This window comes from Microcaecilia unicolor, chromosome 3 (genome assembly GCF_901765095.1).
Source record: "Microcaecilia unicolor chromosome 3, aMicUni1.1, whole genome shotgun sequence".
Taxonomy (NCBI): Eukaryota; Metazoa; Chordata; class Amphibia; order Gymnophiona; family Siphonopidae; genus Microcaecilia; species Microcaecilia unicolor.
In genome coordinates, this window is record NC_044033.1 from 193,569,536 (window position 1) to 193,595,372 (window position 25,837).

A 25,837-nucleotide genomic window follows, 5' to 3' on the forward strand; every position below is an offset into this window, starting at 1 on the left:
ACATGCCAGGACACCAACTGGGCACCCTAGACATGTGGGTACAGTGGGTTTTGGAGGGCTCCCATTACCAGCACAAGTGTTACAGGTGGGGGGGGGGGGGGGGATGGGTCTGGGTCTGCCTGCCTTGTGCACTGTGGTACCCACTAAAAGTGCTCCAGGGACAGGACTTGTTGCTGCTGTATAAGCTTGCCACACCAGTTGACACCTGAACACTAATCTCTTTGAAAAAGTCCTTTATTTGAATAAGCAAGTTTACTCACAGTTAACTGCAGATCAGAGGTTGTGCCCCACTGGCAAAGAGTCTTCCTGGTACTGAGATTAGCAGTAGGTCAGAGCTGGCAGAATGGTGTACAATGCTCTCTTTCAGCCACATTCAAGGTAAGAACTATTCTCTAACGTGGCTAACACATGAAAGGGATCTAAAACTGGCTTACAAACATGGCCACTACCTCATGGACTAACGGAAGTAAAATGGGGCACACTCTGACCCAGTTAGCAGGGGGAAAAGCACCATGGGAGTACAGCCCAGTACCCTACACCCTCCACAATGCATTGCTGATGTGACTCTGCAGTACACCTAACAGAAAAGGTGTCACACTCACCCGAGAGCCACATCACAACCAGGGAAAGGCTGTCAGAAGATAGAACACATTCTGCTGTCATGGAAGTGGGTACAGCATTTGAGGCTGGCATACAGGCTGGCAAAAAAGGTTTTTAATTTTATTTTTTTAGTGTGGGAGGGGGTTGGTGACCACTGGGGGAGTACGGAGAGGTCATCCCCCATTCCCTCCGGTGGTCATCTGGTCAGTTGGGGCACCTTTTTGAGGCTTGGTCGTGAAAATAAAAGGACCAAGTAAACCCGGCGAAATACTGCTTATCACCGGGTTTTTTTTTTTTCCATTATCGGCAAAAGCCGGCCATCTGGTAGCCACGCCCACGCCCGCCCATGTCCCACCTTCGCTTAGCCGGCGACACGCCCCTTTGAACTTTCGCCGGTGAGGCAACAGGAAAGCGGCGATGCTGTCAAAAACGCAGCTTTCGATTATACCGATTTCGCCGGCCATCTCCTGATTTGTGTCAGGAAATGGCCGGCGATCACTTTCAATTATAAGCTGGATAGTAATGTAAAGAATTAGCAATTTGTTTCGACAGTTGGTATCGCAGCATAACAGTAAATTGCTTGCGGTCGGTAATCTAAGTCTAGTTAACACTTTAAACTAACTAGAGGTAAACTATGCGTCCACCCCGGGAAGGGAGAACTGGGAAACTCATGCGCTCACGGCGGTGGCTTCTTATGCATGGTTTCGCACTGCAGAGCTGAGATCCCGCCCTCTTCTGGATCCCCCATGACATCACCCTGGCTGGCAGGGAAGCTGGACGAGAAGAGCAGCTCGGGCCGGGGTACTACCACGTGGCAGCCACTCGGCCTGCACCTCGCCGGCCTTCTTAAAACATATCGGCACAATACAAATGAAACACCTTAATAGGCTCTGCTCGGGTTCTGAGTGCTGTGGATGAAAATCACCCCGAGGCTCTGCTTGGGTTCTGGCCACTATGTAACATGGTTGATGGTCGATTGTGATAAAGGGAAAGATCGTATTGAACCGAATCGTACCTTATGCAACTCACACCCTTGCACCTGTGCCCTGTGTGCTGCATTGCAGCCAAGAAGTTGAGATAATGGATGGGTATTATTTTTTTTCCACACCTGCTCTGCCTACTCAGCCCTTGGTACAGCCCTGATAAATAGGTTTTTGCATGACGGATTCTGAGCCTGAGGTGTTTCTGTAGCCCCTGAACCTGAGATGGCAAGGTACATGCAGGACGTATCTGTGCCCTGACCGTAGCTGGACAGATTTGGATGGGCTGGAGTGGGGCTTGGAAGTCAACTTAAAAGTTGGAGAACAAGGCCAGTGCCAGACAGATTTCTACAGTCTGGGCCCTGAAAATGGCAAAGGTAAATCAAGATCAAGTATCACATCATTTCTCCGAGGACAAGCAGGCTGCTTGTTCTCACGACTGGGTTGACGTCCACGGCAGCCCCCACCAACCGGAACAAAACTTCGCAGGCGGTCCCGCACGCAGGGCACGCCCACCGCGCATGCGCGGCCGTCTTCCCGCCCGTGCGCGACCGTTCCCGCTCAGTTTTTTTCGATTCCGCGCTGAGGAGAGATGTGTTACCGTCTCTCTCTTGATCAGTCCCGGAAACCGGATCGCGTTTGACGTCGACGGCATCGGTGTCGACGGCCGGGTCTTCGGTACCGGTACCGATGTCGACGAAATCGACACCGACGATGGCATCGACCCCAGGAGCACAGGTACCGTTGGCCCGCCGGACCTCCGGCGACGGCGGGGGTGAGCGGCTGCGCGGGCAGTCGGCGACGGCCACTCCCTCTACCCAGGGCCATCGGGACCGAACCCTGTCAGACCCGATCCCTCGAGGCCGGGGGGGGGTTATACCTCCTCTTCATCTCTGCCACCGAGTGTCGATGATGGGCACCGAAAGAAAACAAAGAAGCATCGGCATCGGTCGCCCACGGCTCACGAGACTGCTAGTTCCGGTGCCTCCAGAGATGAATCGACACCGAGGAAACGGCAGTGCCGAGAGGAGCGTTCCCCCTCGGTCGAAGAGGTGTCGCTGCGTCAGTCCATGGGTGCTTCGGTACCGTCTCCTGGACCCGAGCAGCTTCTGGCACCGGCACCCACACCGGCCCCCCTGCCTTTCCCGACAGCGGGCCTGGACGAGTGCCTCCGAGCCATCCTTCCAGGGATTCTGGAAGGGCTGATGCGCTAGGCCTTGCCGGCTCCGGGGGTGCTTGCGCCCCCGGCGCCGTTGATAGAGGCGCCGGCGTGCTCCAGCCCGATGCCAAGGCCTCCGACACCGACGCCGCTTGCGGTACCGGTGTCGACCGCCACGCAGGTGGAATCCCCGTTGACATCGATGGAGGGAGCTTCATCCCCGCCGGCACGGGAGTCCACCGCTCGACGCCACCATCGAGGACGTGGTTCCTCGCAGTCGAGACGGGCCCGGTTCAGGTCTGAGCTGAAAGAGCTCATGTCCGACACCGAGGAAGAGGCCTCGTGGGGGGAGGAGGAGGACCCCAGATATTTCTCCTCAGAGGAGTCTGAGGGCCTTCCCTCCGACCCCACTCCTTCACCGGAGAGGAAGCTCTCACCCCCTGAGAGCCTCTCCTTTGCCTCCTTTGTCAGGGATATGTCTATATGCATTCCCTTCCCCATGGTCTCTGTGGATGAGCTGAGGGCTGAGATGCTCGAGGTCCTCGACTATCCATCACCACCTAGAGAGTCTTCCATGGTACCGTTGCACAATGTCCTCAAAGAGACACTGCTTCGGAACTGACAGAAGCCATTATCTAACCCCAAGAAAGCGGAGTCCCAATAAAGAATCCACTCTGACCCAGAGTTAATGCGGCCCCAATTGCCTCATGACTCGGCGGTCGTAGACTCTGCTCTCAAGAGGGCACGGAGTTTGAGGGATACCGCCTCGGCGCCCCCGGGGCAGGAGTCTCGCACTCTGGACTCGTTTGGGAGGAAGGCCTACCAATCTTCCATGCTCGTGACCCGCATCCAGTTGTACCAGCTCTACACGAGCATTCACATGCAGAACAATGTGAAGCAACTGGCGGACCTGGTCGATAAGCTCCCTCCGGAGCAGTCCAGGCCTTTTCAGGAGGTGGTCAGGCAGCTGAAGGCGTGTAGAAAGTTCCTGTCCAGGGGTATATATGACACCTGTGATATGGCATCTCGAGCTGCAGCCCAAGGTATAGTGATGCGCAGGCTCTCCTGGCTGCGTGCCTCTGACCTGGACAACCGCACCCAGCAACGACTGGCGGATGTCCCTTGCCGGGGGGATAACATTTTCGGCGAGAAGGTCGAGCAGTTGGTGGACCAACTACACCAGCGGGAAACCGCCCTCGACAAGCTCTCCCACCGGGCGCCTTCAGCATCCACCTCTACAGGTGGACATTTTTCCCAGGCCAGGCAGTCTGCGCCCTACGCCTACAGCAAGCGTAGGTACACCCAGCCGGCCCAAAGGCCTCCTCAGGCACAGGGACAGTCCCAGCGCGCTCGTTCCCGTCAACAGCATGCGCCTAAGCAGCCCCCTGCACCTCCACAGCAAAAGCCGGGGACGGGCTTTTGACTGGATCCATGGGAACATAGCCGCCATCAAAGTGTCCGTATCGGACTGCCTGCCGGTCGGGGGGAGGTTGAAAGCTTTTCACCAAAGGTGGTCTCTTATAACCTCCGACCAGTGGGTTCTTCAAATAGTGCGGTGCGGATACACCCTGAATTTGGCCTCCACTCCACCAAATTGCCCACCGGGAGCTCAATCCTTCAGCTCCCATCACAAGCAGGTACTTGCAGAGGAACTCTCCGCCCTTCTCAGCGCCAATGCGGTCGAGCCCGTACCACCCGGGCAGGAAGGGCAGGGATTCTATTCCAGGTACTTCCTTGTGGAAAAGAAAACAGGGGGGATGCGCCCCATCCTAGACCTGAGAGGCCTGAACAAATACCTGGTCAAAGAGAAGTTCAGGATGCTTTCCTTGGGCACCCTTCTCCCTATGATTCAGAAAGACGATTGGCTATGCTCCCTGGATTTAAAGGACGCTTATACTCACATCCTGATACTGCCAGCTCACAGACAGTATCTCAGATTCCGCCTGGGGACACGGCATTTTCAGTATTGTGTGCTGCCCTTTGGGCTCGCCTCTGCCCCACGGGTGTTCACGAAGTGCCTCGTGGTGGTCGCGGCGTATCTACGCAAGCTGGGAGTGCACGTGTTCCCATATCTCGACGATTGGCTGGTCAAGAACACCTCGGAGGCAGGGGCTCTCCAGTCCATGCAGTGCACTATTCACCTCCTGGAGTTGCTGGGGTTTGTGATAAATTACCCAAAGTCCCATCTCCAGCCAGTCCAATCTCTGGAATTCATAGGAGCTCTGCTGAATTCACAGACGGCTCAGGCCTTTCTTCCCGAAGCGAGGGCCCACAACCTCCTGTCCCTCGCTTTCCAGACCAGAGCGTCTCAGCAGGTCACAGCTCGGCAGATGTTGAGACTCCTAGGTCATATGGCCTCTACAGTTCATGTGACTCCCATGGCTCGTCTTCACATGAGATCTGCTCAATGGACCCTAGCTTCCCAGTGGTGCCAAGCCTCCGGGAATCTAGAAGATGTCATCCGCCTGTCCCTCAGCTGTCGCAATTCGCTGCACTGGTGGACACTTCGGACCAATTTGACCCTGGGACGTCCATTCCAAATTCCGCAGCCCACGAAAGTGCTGACGACGGATGCATCTCGCCTGGGGTGGGGAGCTCATGTCGATGGGCTTCACACCCAGGGACTGTGGTCCCTCCAGGAACAGGATCTTCAGATCAACCTCCTGGAGCTCCGAGCAGTCTGGAACGCACTGAAGGCCTTCAGAGATCGGCTGTCCTATCAAATTATCCAAATTCGGACAGACAATCAGGTTGCAATGTATTACATCATCAAGCAGGGGGGCACCGGATCTCGCCCCCTGTGTCAGGAAGCCGTCGGGATGTGGCGTTGGGCCTGCCAGTTCGGCATGCTTCTTCAAGCCACATACCTGGCAGGTGTAAACAACAGTCTGGCCGACAGACTGAGCAGAGTCATGCAACCGCACGAGTGGTCGCTCCATTCCAGAGTGGTACGCGAGATCTTCCGAGAGTGGGGCACTCCCTCGGTGGACCTTTTCGCCTCTCAGACCAACCACAAGCTGCCTCTGTTCTGTTCCAGACTACAGGCACACGGCAGACTAGCGTCGGATGCCTTTCTCCTCCATTGGGGGACCGGCCTCCTGTATGCTTATCCTCCCATACCTTTGGTGGGGAAGACCTTACTGAAGCTCAAGCAAGACCACGACACCATGATTCTGATAGCGCCTTTTTGGCCCCGTCAGATCTGGTTCCTTCTACTTCTGGAGTTATCCTCCGAAGAACTGTGGAGATTGGAGTGTTTTCCGACTCTCATTTCGCAGAACGACGGAGCGCTTCTGCACCCCAACCTTCAGTCTCTGGCTCTCATGGCCTGGATGTTGAGGGCGTAGACTTTGCTTCGTTGGGTCTGTCTGAGGGTGTCTCCCGCGTCTTGCTTGCCTCTAGAAAGGATTACACTAAAAAGAGTTACTTTTTCAAGTGGAGGTGGTTTGTCGTTTGGTGTGAGAGCAAGGCCCTAGAACCTCGCTCTTGTCCTGCACACAATCTGCTTGAATACCTTCTGCACTTATCAGAGTCTGGCCTCAAGACCAACTCAGTAAGGAATCACCTTAGTGCGATTAGTGCTTACCATCATCGTGTAGAGGGTAAAGCCCTCTCTGGAGAGCCTTTAGTCGTTCGATTCATGAGAGGCTTGCTTTTGTCAAGGCCCCCTGTCAAGCCTCCTGCAGTGTCATGGGATCTCAACGTCGTCCTCACCCAGCTGATGAAACCTCCTTTTGAGCCACTGAATTCCTGCCATCTGAAGTACTTGACCTGGAAGGTCATTTTCTTGGTGGCAGTTACTTCAGCTCGTAGAGTCAGTGAGCTGCAAGCCCTGGTAGCTCATGCTCCTTATACCAAATTTCATCATAACAGAGTAGTGCTCCGCACTCACCCTAAGTTCCTGCCAAAGGTGGTGTCGGAGTTCCATCTTAACCAGTCAATTGTCTTGCCAACATTCTTTCCCAGACCGCATACCCGCCCTGCTGAGCGTCAGTTGCACGCATTGGACTGCAAGCGAGCGTTGGCCTTCTATTTGGAGCGGACACAGCCCCACAGACAGTCCGCCCAATTGTTTGTTTCTTTCGACCCCAATAGGAAAGGGGTTGCTGTCGGGAAACGCACCATCTCCAATTGGTTAGCAGATTGCATTTCCTTCACTTATGCCCAGGCTGGGCTGGCTCTTGAGGGTCATGTCACGGCTCATAGTGTTAGAGCCATGGCAGCATCGGTGGCCCACTTGAAGTCAGCCACTATTGAAGAGATTTGCAAAGCTGCGACGTGGTCATCAGTCCACACATTCACATCTCATTACTGCCTCCAGCAGGATACCCGACGCGACAGTCGGTTCGGGCAGTCGGTGCTGCAGAATCTGTTTGGGGTTTGAATCCAACTCCACCCTCCAGGACCCGAATTTATTCTGGTCAGGCTGCACTCTCAGTTAGTTGTTCTTTGTAGGTCAATTTCTGTTATGCCCTCGCCGTTGCGAGGTTCAATTGACCTGGGTTCTTGTTTTGAGTGAGCCTGAGAGCTAGGGATACCCCAGTCGTGAGAACAAGCAGCCTGCTTGTCCTCGGAGAAAGCGAATGATACATACCTTTAGCAGGTGTTCTCCGAGGACAGCAGGCTGATTGTTCTCACCTACCCTCCCTCCTCCCCTTTGGAGTTGTGTTTTACTCATTCCTTTGCTTGTCATTCAACTGAGCGGGAACGGTTGCGCACGGGTGGGAAGACGGCCGCGCATGCGCGGTGGGCGTGCCCTGCGTGCGGGACCGCCCACGAAGTTTTGTTCCGGTTGGTGGGGGCTACCATGGACGTCAACCCAGTCATGAGAACAATCAGCCTGCTGTCCTCGGAGAACACCTGCTACAGGTATGTATCATTCGCTACCTTATGCTATGAGTTTATTTTGTTGGGCAGACTGGATGGACCTTACAGGTCTTTATCTGCCGTCATCTACTCTTATCTCCCAAGCACCCTATCTCTCCTTTATCACTGCACTCCAACAGCTTCTGCCCTAATAAGTAAAAGCGATGCGGACATGTGAAGGCGGGACAGTCTGTGCTGTGCCGTTTCTGTAATAAAAAGCCACGTGAAAGGAAACCGTGGTCACAGCATGTGTGGAAAGCTCACCGAGCGTGGGGTGGCTCAGTTGGCAGTGAGAGTCAACCATTCATCAGTCTGATCCACTGCTACAATTCCAGTCCTCAGAAAGGATGATACAAGCTCCCGTGTCTTGACCTGATCAGTTTCACACAGAAACCGATTGCTCAACAGTGTTTGAGGCTCTGTTCTCAGCCTTCACACAGGCAGCTAAGCAGAATGCCCGACAAGGAAGAAGTCTACCCCTCAGTCTTCATTGTGGATGGACAAGCCAGCATCTACCCTTTTGTCCCTATGGGAAGGAGGAAGAGGAGGTCCTGCAGTCCTGCATACCTGGTGCTCACCTTCCTGGTGCTGCTGGCACTAGCAGGAGTGGCCGTGGAGGCGTACTTCTTAAAACAATTCCAGGATGAACTGGACAGAGCATCATCTCAACTTTCGGTGAGTAATAGCATAAGGTCTACTGGAGGAGAGAAATTCTCCTAAACAATGGCAAATGTCAGTCTGTTTTACATGCTTAATCTCTGTCATTCCTACTGGCTCTTGTAAACTATGCTGCCTGTCCTAAATACTGTTGCATTGCCAGCCCTGGTGGTCAGTGGTAAAAGGAGTGTGGTCTGGAGCCCCAATATGGAAAGTGTGGAGGCTTCATTTACATGTGCTTTGCAAGACTTATGGGAAGGGGTTTCTGCTTGGGGAACATGGAGGCATGTTGTCAAAACACTTAGATTTACAAAATTACATAGTAACCTGTGAAACTTTGTAAGTCTGAGTGCTTTGAAAACGAGCCCCTAAGTACCCTCCAGAAGGATTTCTATACAGGTCTCCTACCGAAATTCATTGCGACTTTAAGTCCAGTGCTACAGAAGTTTTTCTCCCAAACTTACAGCTCCATATTCAAAAGGCGAAGGAGCTGCATCTGCACAGGTGAAAAATTTCCCTTACAGAGCTCTAAATGTACGTGCTTTTAAAAAGTGGACAGGGCCAGTACGGAAAAAGTGAGCTCATCACTCAGCATTTCCAGCACCTATGCAAGATAACTTGGCTTAAATGTAGGAACCTCAACCTGACAAATTTCCACTCTACAAATTAGGGGTATAGCTGTCAACATAGGCTACTTTTAAGATGTTGTTTACCACTAACTGGTGCTATTTTAGCACAGGTCCCATTTTATGCAGTGAGACCTAGTTACTAATAACTGGGTGTTACAATAAAATTACAATCAAAGCATTGTAACATCACTGATGAGGTTGGCTCTTATTGATGGAATGAGGCATTATGACATCACAATATCAGCTCTGCTTACAAGAGGCAAACTCTTCACACTAAAGGGGGGGCTGTTATCAATGTAATAAAAGTGAGCCAAGTATAGGACAATCAAGACATTGTGACATCACTGATGAGGTTGGCTCTTATTGGTGGAATTATGACATGACAATTTCAGCTCCGGCTACTAGACACTGAAATTCTTCACACTAAGGGGGGGGGGGGGGGGAGTTATCAATGTGGGCTACCGTTAAGATGGGTTATTTTACTGTTATCCCTAATTATTAGTAACTAGGTCTCATTGCATAAAATGGGATCTGTGCTAAAAAAAAAAGCACCAATTAGTGGTAAAATAACTGTCTTAACGGTAGCCCACACTGATAACTTCCCTCCTTAATATGAGGAGTTTCAGTCTCTGGTAACGTGGACTCTAATTAAGATGTATTATTTTAGTCTTACCCCTAATTAATTAGTAACTAGTTTTATTGCATAAAATGGGATCTGTGCTAAAAACAAATTTAAAAAGCACCAGTTAGTGGTAAAATAACCTGTCTTAACAGTAGCCCACATTGATAACTTCCTTCCTTAGACATGAGTTTCAGTGTCTGGTAACCAGAGCTGAGATTGTGATGTCATAATGCCACCAATAAGAGCCAACCTCATCAGTGATGTCACAATGGCTTGATTATCCTACACTTGTGTCACTTTTATTACATATACTTTTATTGAACTCCCCCTCAAATCACAAGTCAGGAACCTTGGAATACAGTTAGATTCAACACTTACTCTAATTCCCCAAATCCAAGCAACCTTCAAGAGCTGCTTCTACTATTTGCAACAGCTACGCTGCCTCTCTCCTTACATCGAGAAGGTTAATCTTATCCCAGTTGCGCATGCCATGATAACATGAAGACTGGATTACTGCAATGCACTATACAATGGTCCGACTACAAAGGGCCTGCACCAGCTCCAGTTGATTCAGAATGGAGCAGCAAGACTCATAGAAGGTTGCAAGCGACATGACCACATCACACCATTTTTGCAAAACCTTCATTGGCTACCAGTGCAATGCAGGGCTAAATTTAAAACTCTATGTCTGATCTTCAAGGCCCTGAAAGGAAATGGCCCTGAGTATCTGAAGAATAGGATGATCCTCCACACACCACCAAGGACACTAATGTCCTCCCAAGGACTTTCACTAACTACACCCTCTCCAAAAGACATTACACGATGTGATACCCGCAAGCGAGCCTTCTCCGGAGTAGCACCCACACTCGAATGCATTGCCTGAAAGGCTCCGCTTAACACAAGATTATCTCTACTTCAGGAAGCAGGTGAAAGCTTGGCTCTTCAACCAAGCCTTTAATGGAAGAAGTAACTAACTTGTTAGTCTCACTCACACACACAAGGATTGACTCGGGCTGCACATACTGCAGTGGGACATGTTTATCCACTCCTAGCCTAACTGAGATAATATTTAACCATCTCTCTGACCTCATGTGCAACTTTCTTCAAATTAGTCACCTTACTTTCTAATTCTTCCTACTTTCTTACTCATCTATATGTTACAACTTTACCTTACCCTTCACTACCAATTATAAAGTTCTTTTACGTATTGTGTCATTGCAAGTAGTATACCAGGCCATACTTTGTATTGTTACTTGAATATTTTTACTGCTGTAATTGTCTATTGCTCATGTTTGATCTATTCTTACTGTACACCGCCTTGAGTGAATTCCTTCAAAAAGATGGTAAATAAATCCTAATTAATAAATAAATAAATAATGAATAAATATAGCAATGACTTCACTTTCTAGAGACATTTCTTTTTTTCTTTAATTAAGGGGGGGGGGGGGAGTTTTCAATATGGGCTCTTGTTAAGAAGGATTATTTTACCACTAACGTGATATTTCAGTACAGGCCAAATTTTATGCAATGAGACCTAGTTACTAATAACTGGGGTTAACAGTAAAATAACCCATCTTAAAAGTATTCCACATTGATAATTTTCACCCCTTAGTCTGCTAAGCATGGCTGAAATGACACCAAACCTTAGCACCTAAAATGGAGGCACCAAAGTGAAGCATACAGTTTCTTTTGAAAATCAGTTTTCATGTGACTCAGCATTGTTTGTTTATAAGCTCGCTGGAGTATGGACCTAAACCCCTGCAATTTGTTCCTCAAAACCCTTGTTTAGAAAGGGAGAGATATTAAAATAAATATATTTTCTTATAACTGGTGTAATTTCTGGGCTCTGCTGTTCATAAGATTCTTAGCTGTGGAGGGAGAGAGGGTTATAAGCAGGGATAAGCACAGAGGAAACTTAGTTGAGGAGGAGAGTGAGGAGTAAAGCCTGGGATAAGCATAGAGGATACTTAAATGGGTAGAGTGAGGGGTAAAGCCCGAGATATGTACAGAGGATCCTTAGTTGTGGAGGGTCTATAAAATAATGAGTGGAATGGGTAGACGTGAATTGTTTGTTTACTCTTTCCAAAAATACTAGGACTAGAGGGCATGCGATGAAGCTACAAAGCAGTAAATTTAAAACAAATCGTTGAAAAGTTATTTTCACGCAACGTGTAATTAAACTCTGGAATTTGTTGCCAGAGAATGTGGTAAAGACGGTTAGCTTAGCGGGGTTTAAAAAAAGGTTAGGACGGCTTCCTAAAGAAAAAGTCCACAGACCATTATTAAAATGACTTGGGGAAAGTCCACTGCTTATTTCTGGGATAAACAGCATAAAATGTATTGAACTTATTTGGGATCTTGCCAGGTATTTGAGACCTGGATTGGCTACTGTTGGAAACAGGATGCTGGGCTTGATGGATATTTGGTCTTTCCCAGTGTGGCAATACTTATGTACTTATGGAGTACAGCCCGGGATAAGTACAGAGAATCTTTAGCTGTGGGGTGGGTGGGTGGAGTGAGGGTTAAAGCCAGGGATAAGCACAGAGGATTCTTTGTTGTGGGGGGGGGGGGGGGGGGGAGGGGAAGAGGGATAAAACCTAGGCCACAACAGAGGATCTTTAGCTCTGAGGGGTAGGAAGGGAGTGAAGATTCAGCAGGATCTTACATGGACTCTGCCATATTGTACCAGGGATGGTAGATTAGCTCAGCTGTGGTGTTTTCATCTGCCCCGGGTTCCACTATTTCAGTATTTGGGTTCTCTATTTTTTGGGGAAGAAGAATTTTTAACCACTCTTTTCTTTTTATTGAAAGCCCATAAATAAGTTGTCATTAAGGTAGACTTGGGCAATCCATTATTCATTTATTCATTTCCAGAAACCCACTTGAACAGATTTCAATGCCAAACAATTCTCATCTAGGAATATTCAAATGCAATGCAATAATTCAATGTACGGAGGAAAAATGGCCTTGGAGCCCCAGTCAAAATGGTCAAACTTAAATCAAAGACTTAGAAAGGACAAATACTTCATTGGTCCATTAAAAGTCCTTCAATCCACCACTTATCTTGCAACCAGCGTTTCGCTTACAAAAACTGAATTAGGGTACAAGGACCATCTGTAGTGTACACCATTTTGGCGGTGGTTACATATTTCATGAGTTTGGAGGTTTTTTAATGGACCTATGAAGTATTTGTCCTTAGTCATCGATTTAAGTTTGATCGTTTTGACCGGGACTCTCTCAAGGCCATTTTTCCTCTGTACATTGAATTAGTGCATGTTTTTTTTTTTTTAAAGTTTGGCATTGAAATCTGTTTTAAATGAGATTCTGGTGCTGGTTGTTATAGCGATTCCACTTCTCCTCATTTGATTATTACAACAGATCCATTGTTCATCCCTGGAAATGAGAAACCGATAAACTTTGCACTTTTTTCTTGGTATTTATGACTCAGACCTGCTACCGTTCGAGACTTGATGGACCTCAGTAACTTTTACACCCAGCTTCTCTCATGCTCTTCAAATGGGTCAGTTTTGCACATAGTAATGAACTGGACTCTTAGAATGGTCTCAGACTCTCAAAATTCACTGCTGACACTCACTGTTGTACTTCCATCATGCCAAAGAGTTTCCCTCTGGCGTTCGTAAGAAGTTACACATACAGGCAATTTTAGGTTTGCTTGGAAATTCTTCCTTAGGAGGCCAGTGGTACCAAAAACAATAGTAATTGTTTCATTATCTTTGGCCTCTGACCACATTTCTTCCTTGCCAAAATAAACCACTTGGCACGATACCTCTGTGATCAATGCTGCTCTGGTATTTGTCCTCCACCACAACAACTGGCTTTCATGCATCCAGCTTTTTATCGGTGAGAATGGGGACGTCCCAGGTGATCACAACCTCTTCATTCTTATCCCTACTTCTCCGGGGGGGGGGTCGTGATCACAGTGTTTTTCCAATGCAGTAAAAACTTCATGACTGTGTAGCAGTGTCAGGTTATAAAAACTAGGCACAAGGCTACCATAGAGCGATTCCTTTTTCATAGCAGGTAGGACTGGACCAGCTTTTTCTTGCAACTTAATTACATTATCCCTATCTAAATTAGCAGCTAGACTTCGACAACCTCATGTTATTAACCAGCAACTCTGTCTGAACCCCAATAAAAGCAGACTTCTGGTGGGTTCCTAACAAACGCAGGAAAACAAAAAGCGGGGGTGGCCGAATGACATGGAGACTTGAGACACAGGTGTCAATCAGAAGTCCTTCTTAGTTAGCTGACCCAACATGGCCGTGTTTCAGCACAATGCCTGCTTCAGGGGTCATAGCTATATTAGAACCAGGTGTGTATTATTCCTTCAATATGCAGTTAACCAATCCACAAACCAAGATATTTTGAAACTCTATGGGGCAAAGGCAGACCAGTAAGCAACAGCAGCAGTTTAGAAAAGAAAAAAAAAAAATAATGCAACCACAGCTGTGACTGAAGCATGAGGTTATTGAAGCCATAATCCAGGCCTGGTTCTGATATACCTATGACCCCTGATTGGCACCTGTGGCTCATGTCTCCATTTCCTTCAGCCACCTCTGTGCTTTCTTGCCCTGCAAAAGGCCTGCAGAGTTGTTTCTTCATTTCCTAACATAAGCAATCAGGTAACCAACATGTTGGAAGATGCAAGTTTCCCCTAAAATCACAGGTCAGGAATCCTAGGATGCAGCTAGACTCACTCACTCGGATCCCTCAAATTCAGGCAACTTTCTAAAGCTGCTTCAATGGCCTGTAACCACCACACTGTCCCTACATCGAGCAGACAGGACTGAGGGTGGGCAAACATCACAGCCAGGGTTTTAAAATGCACCTTTGGACCACAGAGGATCCACTTAGTTTAGAAGGTGCTGGTTTTGGATGTCTTTGCTGTAAAGGAAAACCTGTGTTGAGCTACAAAGAATTTTTATCCCTGGGGGGGGGGGGGGAACCCCCTTACAATAAGTTTTATTTGGCAAAATTTCCATGTTGAAAAATCTAAAGCACGTAAACTCCCTCGACATCCCAGGCACCTTGTGGGAGTATTTACCAGACACCAGGTCAGCAAGACATCTGTTACCTGTCAAATCCTGAAATGTTGCCAAAGAAAATTTCTTGTAAAGAACTTTTTCAGGTCTTGGAAAGGGTGACAGGTTTGAAAAACAGGTGGATCAGCCCAGATTTTGCTGTACATACAAAGTCCACAAAAAAAGGGAGGCTTCTTCTCTGAAAACAGCTCTTCCTTCCTGGTTATCAGATATTGTTGAATAGTGAGAAGAATCATCTCTTGAGGTGGGGGACTTTGATTCAGACAGAAACTCGTGAAGCATGAGGAGGGATAGAGGGCTGAAGGGTTTGAAACTGAGTCAGCAGAGTCTCTGGCACTGTCACATCAGCTGGAGGAGTCTCATCGGGATGTTGCAGGGGGGAAACTGGAAGGGTGGTGGATGCATGAAAAAGCCAGGGTTCAGGGAAAAGGCTGGGATGATGCTTGTCCTCCACGTTAAAGATAAAAGCTTAAAATGGAGGCCACTTAATACGTTTGACAAGTTTACAACATTTAAAACCTTCCTCGGCTCAGCACAGCTTGAGGAAGTGGGTTTCAGCTAGTCAAAACATTTATTTAGCCAGACCAGTAAAACAGGTATCAAATTATCAGGAAGTGAAGGGGGGTCGCTTTACTCATACTACCCCTCTCCTCAAGACCCTTCACTGGCTCCCTATCCGTTTTTGCATCCTGTTCAAACTTCTTCTACTAACCTATAAATGTACTCACTCTGCTGCTCCCCAGTATCTCTCCACACTCGTCCTTCCCTACACCCCTTCCCGTGCACTCCGCTCCATGGATAAATCCTTCTTATCTGTTCCCTTCTCCAGTACTGCCAACTCCAGACTTCGCGCCTTCTGTCTCGCTGCACCCTACGCCTGGAATAAACTTCCTGAGCCCCTACGTCTTGCCCCATCCTTGGCCACCTTTAAATCTAGACTGAAAACCCACCTCTTTAACATTGCTTTTGACTCGTAACCACTTGTAACCACTCGCCTCCACCTACCCTCCTCTCTTCCTTCCCGTTCACATTAATTGATCTGATTTGCTTACTTTATTTATTTTTTGTCTATTAGATTGTAAGCTCTTTGAGCAGGGACTGTCTTTCTTCTATGTTTGTACAGCGCTGCGTATGCCTTGTAGCGCTATAGAAATGCTAAATAGTAGTAGTAGTAGTAGTAGGGAGCCGATGAAGGAAAATGTTTAAGTAACGGTACCGATACCGGTACCAGTATTCACACACACTTGGGCATTTGCTTCATCCTGAGGTTTTTCCATGCAGGGATAGTCCGGTACCAACAGCTATTTCTTACTAACAGGACAGGGAAGAAAGATTCACCGAGATTCCCTCTTATCAAACAGGGGCATAGACAGAGAACAAATTTTAGAATGCCTAGGCAAGAAGTGGGTGGGCACCAAGTGTTCTCCCTCCCCCCCTCCCCCCCCCCAAAAAAAAACCCAATATCTCGGCTGACAGGAAAAAACTTCTTTCCACCTTGGCAGTCTGCAGCAGGCATGCGATGAAAACTGAGCATGCACAGATGCCGGTATGGTGGAGAGTAGCGTTTTCATTACCATCGGAGGAAGACTTCAGCTGGCAGAGCTTGGGATCCCCACCAGCTACCGCTAAACGTGTGCTACTGTTGGGTGGGCCTGAGCCTTAAGTGGATGGGCCCCAGCCCACCCAGGCCCACCTGTGGCTACACCACTGTTACCTAATCTGAGTGCTGGGGCCTCCGCATAACTTTAAACGTAAGAAATCCGTGTAAAAGCGTAAGATGGATTTTCAGCCACAGAAAAAAATGATTTTGAAAATCCACAACCCTCGGGATCACAAATCCAACAAACATGAAAGCCCCCTCATCTCATTTTATAAAAGTTTAACATACAGCTTACATATTTGAACAACCACAAAAATGATTCAAAGGAGCCCAAATCTTAAGTGTAGGAAAAGTCAATACACCACCAGCTCCATCAGACAACTTAGCCTCTTCCTCCTGCACATGGAGGTCTTTTACTAAACATTTATCTGCAGCAGGGCCCGTAGGAATAAAATTGGCTACTGCAGTTCTTTAGTAAAAGTCCCCCATAATGAATGCAAACCGCTTTGCTTGTACCACAGAGAGGCGAGGCGGTATATCAAATCCATGACCCTTTTGCTACATATGTGTCAAAGCAGCAGACCTCAAAATGACAATCTTATCATTTAAATCAACCTGAAGCCCCAACACACAGGAAATTCTCTCTCAAGTTCAGGCACGTCTACAGCATATAAAAGATAAAATGCCTTCCTAGCTTTAGAAGACCCAACACACTTTAGAACCCCATTAACCAAGGCTGACACTTTGGAGTGAGTTCAAAGCCCCAATAGGCACTCATGACCACTACCTGGCCTACAGGCTGTTAGGCAGAAAAACTTCCAATTCCCAAACACTCTCCAGCACATGCACTGATCATCTTAACCCATTTACCTCCGGAAGAGGCATACTTGCAAGAGCAATACAGCAATCTCTCAAATCAGGTTATTTCTATTCACCGAATTACCATCTACTTGTATACATTCCGATGTTTTTTTGTTTTTTTTTAAGTATGTTTGTTTTTTGCTGTCACTGACCACATAACTGTTTTTGAATATCGTTGTGTCATTCTGTACACCAGCATGTGTGTGTATCCATGTGAACATTTGCGTGTGTGTGCAAACACACACGTGCACCAGCATATGTAAGCACGAGAGCATTTGCGTGTGTGCGCATGTAACGTATAGTAAATGACGGCAGATAAAGACCTGAACGGTCCATCCAGTCTGCCCAACAAGATAAACTCATTTTACATGTGTATGTGTGAAAGCATTTGCATATGCTATGTGTACATGCATGTGTGCACACACATGTGCACCAGTGTGTATGCAGGCCGGTGTATGCGCACATGTATGCATGTAAGCATTTGTGTGCGAGTGTGCATGTATGAGTATGTATGTGTGAGTGCATGAGCACTAGTTATTAAAAGACTTTTAAACAATTCTATATTTCAGGATGGAATCAACTCCAGCGTAGCAAAGATGGTCCAGGGTAAGTGTTAACAACCCATTCCTTCCCTCACACACAGACCTGCCAAGGGTGCCAGAGTGATGCGTGTGCAAGTTAGGCAAATGTAAGTACTCGGTGTCCACAGAGTTGGGCTGAGATCACGTTCTGATGTTTCCAGTACTATCAATGCGGTGATGGATTTTTAGACCTCAAGTTACATCACCGATAGTTACCTGACTGATTAGGAAGTTGATGTATATGTATTTATTAGTGACCGTTCAGTGCTTGCTTGCGATTTTGATCTCATCAATCATGGTTCTGCGATGACTCTGAGCAAATGGCCTGTCAATATTTGGATGCGTTACTGGTACTTTGTGGTTTATTCTAAAGGTTGGTTTTTATTAATAGAAAGTGCGATGGCTATCTCCAGCATCACAAATCTGTTTTACTTTATTTTCTCAGAGAGGACATTGACAGAAGAGAAACCTGCAGCGCATGTTATAGGTAACGCCAACATTTTCCTTTTCTACCTAAAAGTCAGGCCAAAATATAGAGTAGCTTTGTAACTGGCCTTCAATGGTTTACATTTAGTTCTTATTCGTATCTTATTTGTGCTACTCTGCTTTTATTTGGTCTTTATGGTGTCGAGCCACACTGAACTTGAATATGCTTGGGACAATGTGGGGTATAAATGTCAAAAATAAATAAATCACAGAATTACCAGCTGGCGAGCCCCAGAATACAAATGTCATAGTGCATGACGGCAGAAACAGAATATCTGACCCATCCAGTCCTTCTGTCCACACTGCTAAGAATTATCCTAGCTCTTTGTTCCTTCAGGAACCCCAAACTTCCCATGTCTGTCTGCAAGATTTTTTTTTAATAATGAGTCCTTGATGCTCAAAAGTATTTATCCACACAGCAGCAGCTACAATTCACAGATAATTGTCCTATCTGTGAATTTTTAAGCAGCACTTGCTGGATAATCCCACTGAAAAGTCTTAGGGGCTGCCTCAGCTCTGTCCGGATGGTATCCCTGAAAAGTCTTTTTTTTTTTTTATTTATCTTTATTAGCATCAGAACCAAACATGCTTATAGTGTACAGCTTCTTATACAATATTCATTATTCAATACATTGTTATACCTGGCTATCATCGGACAGACAAGCTCAGCCAGCCCTTTGCTGTTCGCCTGGTTATCCCTCAAAGCATTCTGGCTCCGACATTTTCTATTATTTTCTCCCCCCCCCCCCCCCTCTAATTAGATACATCCCAGCCCCCTCCCCCTTAGGCCTCCACTGTATTCCTCCATTCACAAAGAAAAATACATTCACTTCTACTCATATCATCCTCCCTTATTTAAACCCCCCTACCCTTGCCCCCCCCTCCCCTTCCCCCGCCTGCATTATACTCATTCTACACAATAGCTTTACGGGTTACCATCTCTTCATACTTTTTCCATATCATTGCATACTCTCTGTTATCTATATTTTGTGATTGCCAGTACAGTGAATACTCATATTTTGCTAAGTCCGTAACTTTTGTTAACCAACAATTGTACGGCACCGGCTCCACACTTGTCCAAAACTGTAAAATAGTTTTTTTTGCTGCTAGTGTTGCCAGGTATAAAACTCTCCTCTGGGGTTGGGAGAGTCCCTGATTTATCAAGTCCTCCTGGTCCCCCAGCAGCAGTGATGGGTAGGTCCACTCCACCCTTACCTGCAACACCGTGTTCAGTGTATGAAAGATCTCATTCCAAATGGTCAATTTGGGGGCACTCCATAAAAGTGTGTAAAAAAGTGCCGCACCCTATTTGGCATTTAGACAGTGGTGTGCTGGAGCCGGCTCGCACCGGCTCTGCAGAGCCGGTTGTTAATTTTTGAGCAGTTTTGCGAGCTGGTTGTTGTCATCAGGGACGGGAAAGTTTTTTTTTCCCTACGTGGGAGGCCTCCTTGTGCTGCATTGGGCTGGTTCCAGTGGGGGCAGACCGCCCCGGGTGAAAGCGCAAACCAATATGGGGAGGTCCTAACTTCTGCTCCATCCGTGCTGCACCGGCACGCGCTTAAGTTGACCTACCTACCTCCGCTCACTTGTCTCCTCTCAGCGGTTTCGACTTGCACTCTCTCCGCCTCTGCCAGTGCCGCTTCCTCCCTCTGTAGCTCCTTTCGCTCTCTCCCCGCCTCTCCGGTCTTCGAGTCCCGCCCATGATGATGATGATCCATAACGTCACGACGCCGGCTTCCTCCCCCTGCGGCACCCTGCACGCCAGTGAGTGCGCCCTTCTCTTGCTTGAGTAACGGCTCCATCCTGAGTCCTGCAGGTGTTTGGCGCCTTCTGCTTCCTGCACTGCTAGTGCACTCCGTCTCCATGTCTCCGTCTCCTCACACCCCTGCCGCTGCTGGCCACCAGTCTTCTATCGTCGCAGAAGAATCTTGGATCTTCACTGTGAATCACTTCCATTCCAGCCAGGTAGGCCCCGCAGTGATCTAATATTTATTTATTTAATTTAACTTTTAAAAACATTTTTCATTCTGTTTTCTGCTGCTAGTGCTACTTTGACAAGAGCCCGGGGCCCGGGGGGTATCATAAAGTGTGAAAAGGAAGGGGAGGCCTGGGGGGGGGGGGGCAAGATAGAGCACTACTCTGGATGGGAGAAAGAAGACAATGGCAATGGGCATGAATGGCCAAATTTCAGTGAGGATATCCTGTTTCCTGCTGGGTTCGTCTTAACTGTTGTTGTAATCTATAAAATTGATGGAATATTGAAATTAAATGGAAGTAGAATTAAACTCTCCTTTCATTTGGGGCACACATGGAATCAGATCTTCATCTGTTTTGTAGAAGTTTACCTTTTAGATATATAAATGGATTATTCTGTTTTGAACATGTTTCAGGGGGAAGTGGTTTTATTACCGACCAGACAGAGATAAGAGTTTTCAGTTTTGGCACAGTATAAGTTATCACAAGAACAAAATATAAGAAAACCAATATGGGCTGCATTAGGGGCTGCCCATCCTTTTATTCCTGTATAGTTTCTTCCACGATAGGATTTCACCGATGTTTTTAGATCTTGTAAAAGCCAATAAAAATTAGGTTAACAGAGCACAAATCTAGGATTCTGAATAAACAGTCACCAGTATACTGCGCTTTACCATCCTCTCATCTGCTAGGCTCAGATGATCATAAAGCTCTGAATTCTTGCCCCTTCACCAAAGCATTAAGACAGTCTGTTATCCATCAGTCTGGTTTCTTTCCAAAGATGTCTGTTCTGGCCATCCTGCATTTTCTGTAGTGGATTCACTGCACATTCGCTCTGTGTTCTCTGCTTAAACCTTCCACGAAACCTCTGGCTTCCGCTACCTCTGTGAACATCAGGGATTTCCCCCCCCCCCCCCCCCATGCCACACTCGCAACTTTGCAGGGTATAGAAGCGAAAAACGTATGCCTTTACTGTACAACTGTGTGCATGTGGGAGCCATTGCTTTTCGTTGTTGTGCCACCATTGTGGAGTAATCATTGAACAGCAGGATTTTATAGCCATTGTATTCCAGCTTTGCTTGCTTGGAGCGGCCGTTTCTCTTTTTCTCTCCAGTTAAGATAATGCGCTATAGCTGTTCGGGGTTTCTCATCTCCTTCTCTCCGAACCCCAATTCGGTGTGCCCGATCACACTGCCATGTGCCTGTATTTCTGTCCACGCCCAGTTGTGTCGGCAACCATTCGCTAAAGAATTTATACAGCTCACTGTCTTTCACCGACTCCGGCAATCCTACCACCCGCAAGTTGTGACGGCGGGTCCGAGTCTCCTGCTCCTCCACTCTCTCTTTAAGGGCTGCCGCTTCTTTCTGTAACTCGGCTATTTGGGACGCCATACCTCGGGTAGTGTCCTCCTGCACGTGCACCCGCTGCTCTACTTCCGTTAACCTTCGGGATTGCGAGTCCAGCTTTTTCATTGATTTCCTCAATGGCTGAGTGGATTTTATTCAATTGATCCTCCAACACCGCTGTTACTGTGGAGGAAATCTCTCTCGCCCAGTCTCCCACTCTCTTCTCTGTTACAGGCGGGGACTCCGGAGCCGTCGCCATTTTGTTAGCTGTTACCGCTTGGGCGCTTTTTGTTCTCAGGCCTCCCTGGTTCTTCGTGGGCATACCTTTCTCCTTTGCGCCCGTTGATTACTTCGACCACTTCCTGGCGACTCTGACGGCAAACACGCTTTCTTGGGTGCTTCGGGTTACAAGAAGAGCAGGTATATAGCCGGTTTTTGCAGGGATTCTGTGGAGCTCACTGATCCTGCTGCTGATCAGGAAGCAGTCATCACGTCCCTGAAAAGTCTTAGGGGCTGCTCCAGCTCTGTCCGGATAGTATGCCTGAAAAGACTTAGGGGCTGCCCCAGCTCTGTCCAGATAGTATCCTTGAAAAGTCTTACGGACCTTTCCGCTATCTGGATGAGCAGAATGCCCATACTCTACTCTGGCACTAAATGCTACAGATAGTCAACAATATTCAGTGCTTGCTGCCCCAGAGTAGATATTGAGTTGTAAATAGCCAGTAATCCAGTGTGTGGCTGGTGTCATCAACACAGGAGCCAACTTTTCAAAATTATTGGGGATGCTAAACACAATGGAAATTCTCTCTCCCTGGACATAGTCAAGGAGGGTTTTTTTTCCATTACTGGGGGTGCTGAAGCACCCACATAGCTGGCTTCTGTGTCTCCATTGGGTTCCTGGAGGGAAAGAGGGAGTGTGAAGACTTTTTGACCGATAATATCTTCTTTCTTCCAGGTGCAGATTACACTCAGAACGCCTCAGGTGAAGAAGCATTGCTCTGGGAATATAAACGTGGACTCGCTTTTCTCCACCAGGTTGATTACACCAATGGACATTTACACTGCCGTAAACCAGGTCACTACTTCATATATTCAAAGATCCAGTTTGGCGAGCTCAAATGTGAATCTCATCACAAGGAGTCGTTACTACTGATTCATGGGATCTACAAAAAGATACCCAGCTACCCCCAGGAGATGCCCCTGACGGTGAACCAAAAGCCCTACTGCAACAGGAAGGACTCGGATCAATGGTGGGACAACAGCTTCCTGGCTGGAATCTTCCTCCTGGAGGAAGAGGAGGAACTGTATGTGAAAGTGCCAAGTAAGCACATTGTACGCATCAAAGATGGCACCAGGTCCTACTTTGGAATGTTCATGATTTAAGTCACTTCCTGACACTGAGGGGAACTTTACTGGGACACACAGAAGAGTCCAAATAGAAGGATTAAAGGTTCTTTTATTCTACTGGGCTCATGCAGGCCAATGAAGGCTCCAGGGCTGCTGCAGCCCTTTTCTAAAAAGAGTCCAGGAACATCTGGCTCTCATCTTTCTCTCCTTTTGCATGATGTGTTAGTTCTCAGTGGGATCTCTGAGAAGCAGGGTCCTAGGTCACTATTTTTTTTGTGGTTCCTGGCAGTACATTGTGAGGTGTAGCTTGGCATAAATGGTTAATGTTCTCTGAAGATACCTGCTGTGAGGTCTCCACCAAAAACCCTTCTCACTTCAGGACACTGACAAAAGTCAAAAGCTTCATTAGATCTATGCTTTGATAGCTGAGGAAAGAGATGATGCTTAACAGCGGTACAAGAGGAGAAAAGCTAGAAAAAAAGATTTTACTTATCAGAAATTAAGTTTTGGGTTTTCATTTTTCCCCCAAGATGAATTCTCATTGGTTTTCTCTTTAGAAACATGAGAAGGATGTAACTGACTACAGTATGCAAACTCTTATGTTCAGAACCCTTATTTTATCATCCTCACTTTAATATTCCCTTATCTCGTTTGTCCTGTTTGTCTGTCCTAATTAGATTGTAAGCTCTGTCGAGCAGGGACTGACTCTTCATGTTCAAGTGTACAGCGCTGCGTACGTCTAGTAGCGCTATAGAAATGATAAGTAGTAGTAGTAGTAAACCAGTCTGTAGCTCCATAACTGAGGAAAGTGTTACCTGATACTCAGGTCTGAGCAGTATTAAGCTATATATTTATGGCTGGAAATTCCCAGGAATGCTGGCAGGATCCCATACATCATTCCAGGGAAACGTGGAATGCAATCTCTCCACGAGCTGTAAAGCAAAAAAGCCCTACAAAAAAGCACAAAAGCAACTTATAAGACAAAGAAGAGTAAACCCCTATAGGGCATGTCATCATCATGCCTCCCTCCAGTGGGTTCTTGTTCTGTCATACCAGTGGAGGAGTAGCCTAGTGGTTAGTGTAGTGGACTTTGATCCTGGGGAACTGGGTTCCATTCCCACTGCAGCTCCTTGTGAATCTGGGCAAGTCACTTAACCCTCCATTGCCCAGGTACAAATAAGGGCCTGTATATACCATGTAAACTGCTTTTAATGTAGTTGCAAAAGCCCAGAAAGACAATGTATCAAGTCCCATTAACAAGATTTCAGGCACAATATGAAAAAATAGGAACATTCCATGTAGAAACCCAAAGAATAGCAAGATTCTGGAATCCCTGGAACATGGAATGTTGCTACTATTTGAGATTCTACGTGGAATGTTGCTAGTGAAGGAGTAGCGACTTTGATCCTGGGGAACTGGGTTCAATTCCCACTGTAGCTCCTTGTGATTCTGGGCAAGTCACTTAACCCCCCATTGCCCAGGTACAAATAATTACCTGTATACACTATGTAAACCACAGAAAGATGGTATATCAAGTCCCATTTCCGTTTTCCATTCATCCTCCCACTTGGGAAAGACAGAGCTCAAGGTATCCAGAGAGAAATAATTTGTGTTCAGTTTTAGCTCTGGGACACTTGGTTATTTCCCGCTTGAAATACTCTAGACCAAAATAGTCTTCTGTTCTCACTTTAGGCCTGGAAGTGTTGGGGTGGGGGGCTAAAACCTAAAATTAAAAGACATTTCCAAGAGTAAGGCAGCATTTTTAGGTGCAGATGCCTGCAATATATGAGTATAAGACAGGAAAGCTATGTTCAGGTGTAATTCTGTGCACCTAGGGATTATTTCCAAATACTTTCCCTTGGGAACCTGGTGGAAGCAGCCTGTTCTAAAATTCACCTGCCTAAGAACAAAGTTTAGACTGATTCCTAATTTTTCCTGATGTTTTACCGTGTTATGATCTACCTCTGCCTTAGGATTTAAATTCAGCCAAAGCTCAGCTCCAGTATTGATAACTAAACTCTGCCAGCATTTCAAACCTGGCACAGGATCAGCAGCATAGGAGTCAGCTCTGGGGGTGCTCGAACATCCCCAATAAGAGCAAACTCCTTGACAATGTCCGGGGAGAGGTAGTTTCCATTGGGTTTAACACCCCCAAACACTTTGAAAATGTGGCTCCCGTCAGCCAGTTTACAAACTTCCCCTGAAGTGTGATTTTGTTAGGAGAGAGAGCGAGAGAATGTGGGGAACTAATTTTGGCGAGTTTAAGTCTGACTTATCTGCTCAGTATCAGGGCAGCACTTGGAAATCTTACTCATAAGAACATTTTTGAGCTATAATCTGTTATCCTGTTCTCTGCCTTATCTGCTTTTTTGCATTTCAAAATAAAGTGAACGGCCAATCTTTTTATGTGGTTTTTGCTCAGCTATTTTTGTGAGATGCAGATGCATTTGTTTAACTCAAAGACAAACTTGGATTGGAAACTTCAGACTTATTTCAAGAAAAAGCTTCGACCGGGTTTTTTTGTTAGTTTTATGTATAAGTGAAATGTAGCCAATCATTTGCTCAGAAGTGCATTTTCTCTTATCATCCTGGAATCCGCCATGACATATGAAGAACAGAATAGGACGTGACCAGAGGCTGAACTATGTCCCTCTGCAGGATTATTCCAGTAAACCACAAAGTAAACTGAAAGATTTGCCAAGTTAGACAGACCCAGATCAATATTCAGCCTTGCAGTTAATTTGTCTTATTTAGCTGTTTCAAATCATAGAGTCTGCAACGCTGTGTATTCACATATAGGGGCTAGATTCTAGTCATCATTCCTAAAAAAAACTGGTGCAAAAGAAAAAAAACCACGCCTAGGCATATTCTATAAAAGTGCACCTAAATGTAGCCATCCTTTATAGAATATGCCTAAATTTCAGTACGGCTTATAGAATACGCAGAGCGCCGGTCCATGCTGCTAAATTGACTTGCTCGCAGTTACACCAAGTAAAACTTGGTATAAATGCAGATGGCTAAATTATGCGTGGACTATCTGTATTCTATAACAACGTGCCGACACT

The 25,837-nt window shown here is 46.9% G+C and overlaps 1 protein-coding gene across 1 annotated transcript; it reads left to right on the top strand.

The window, feature by feature from the left end:
* The first annotated feature begins 7,952 nt into the window (after positions 1–7,952).
* TNFSF14 (TNF superfamily member 14) lies at positions 7,953–23,428 on the top strand. Its single transcript, XM_030196879.1, has 4 exons — positions 7,953–8,280; positions 17,607–17,643; positions 18,064–18,105; positions 22,381–23,428. Exons 1-4 carry the CDS (start codon positions 8,059–8,061, stop codon positions 22,806–22,808), a joined length of 729 nt encoding a protein of 242 aa, XP_030052739.1. The 5' UTR covers positions 7,953–8,058; the 3' UTR covers positions 22,809–23,428.
* The last annotated feature ends 2,409 nt before the right edge of the window (positions 23,429–25,837 follow it).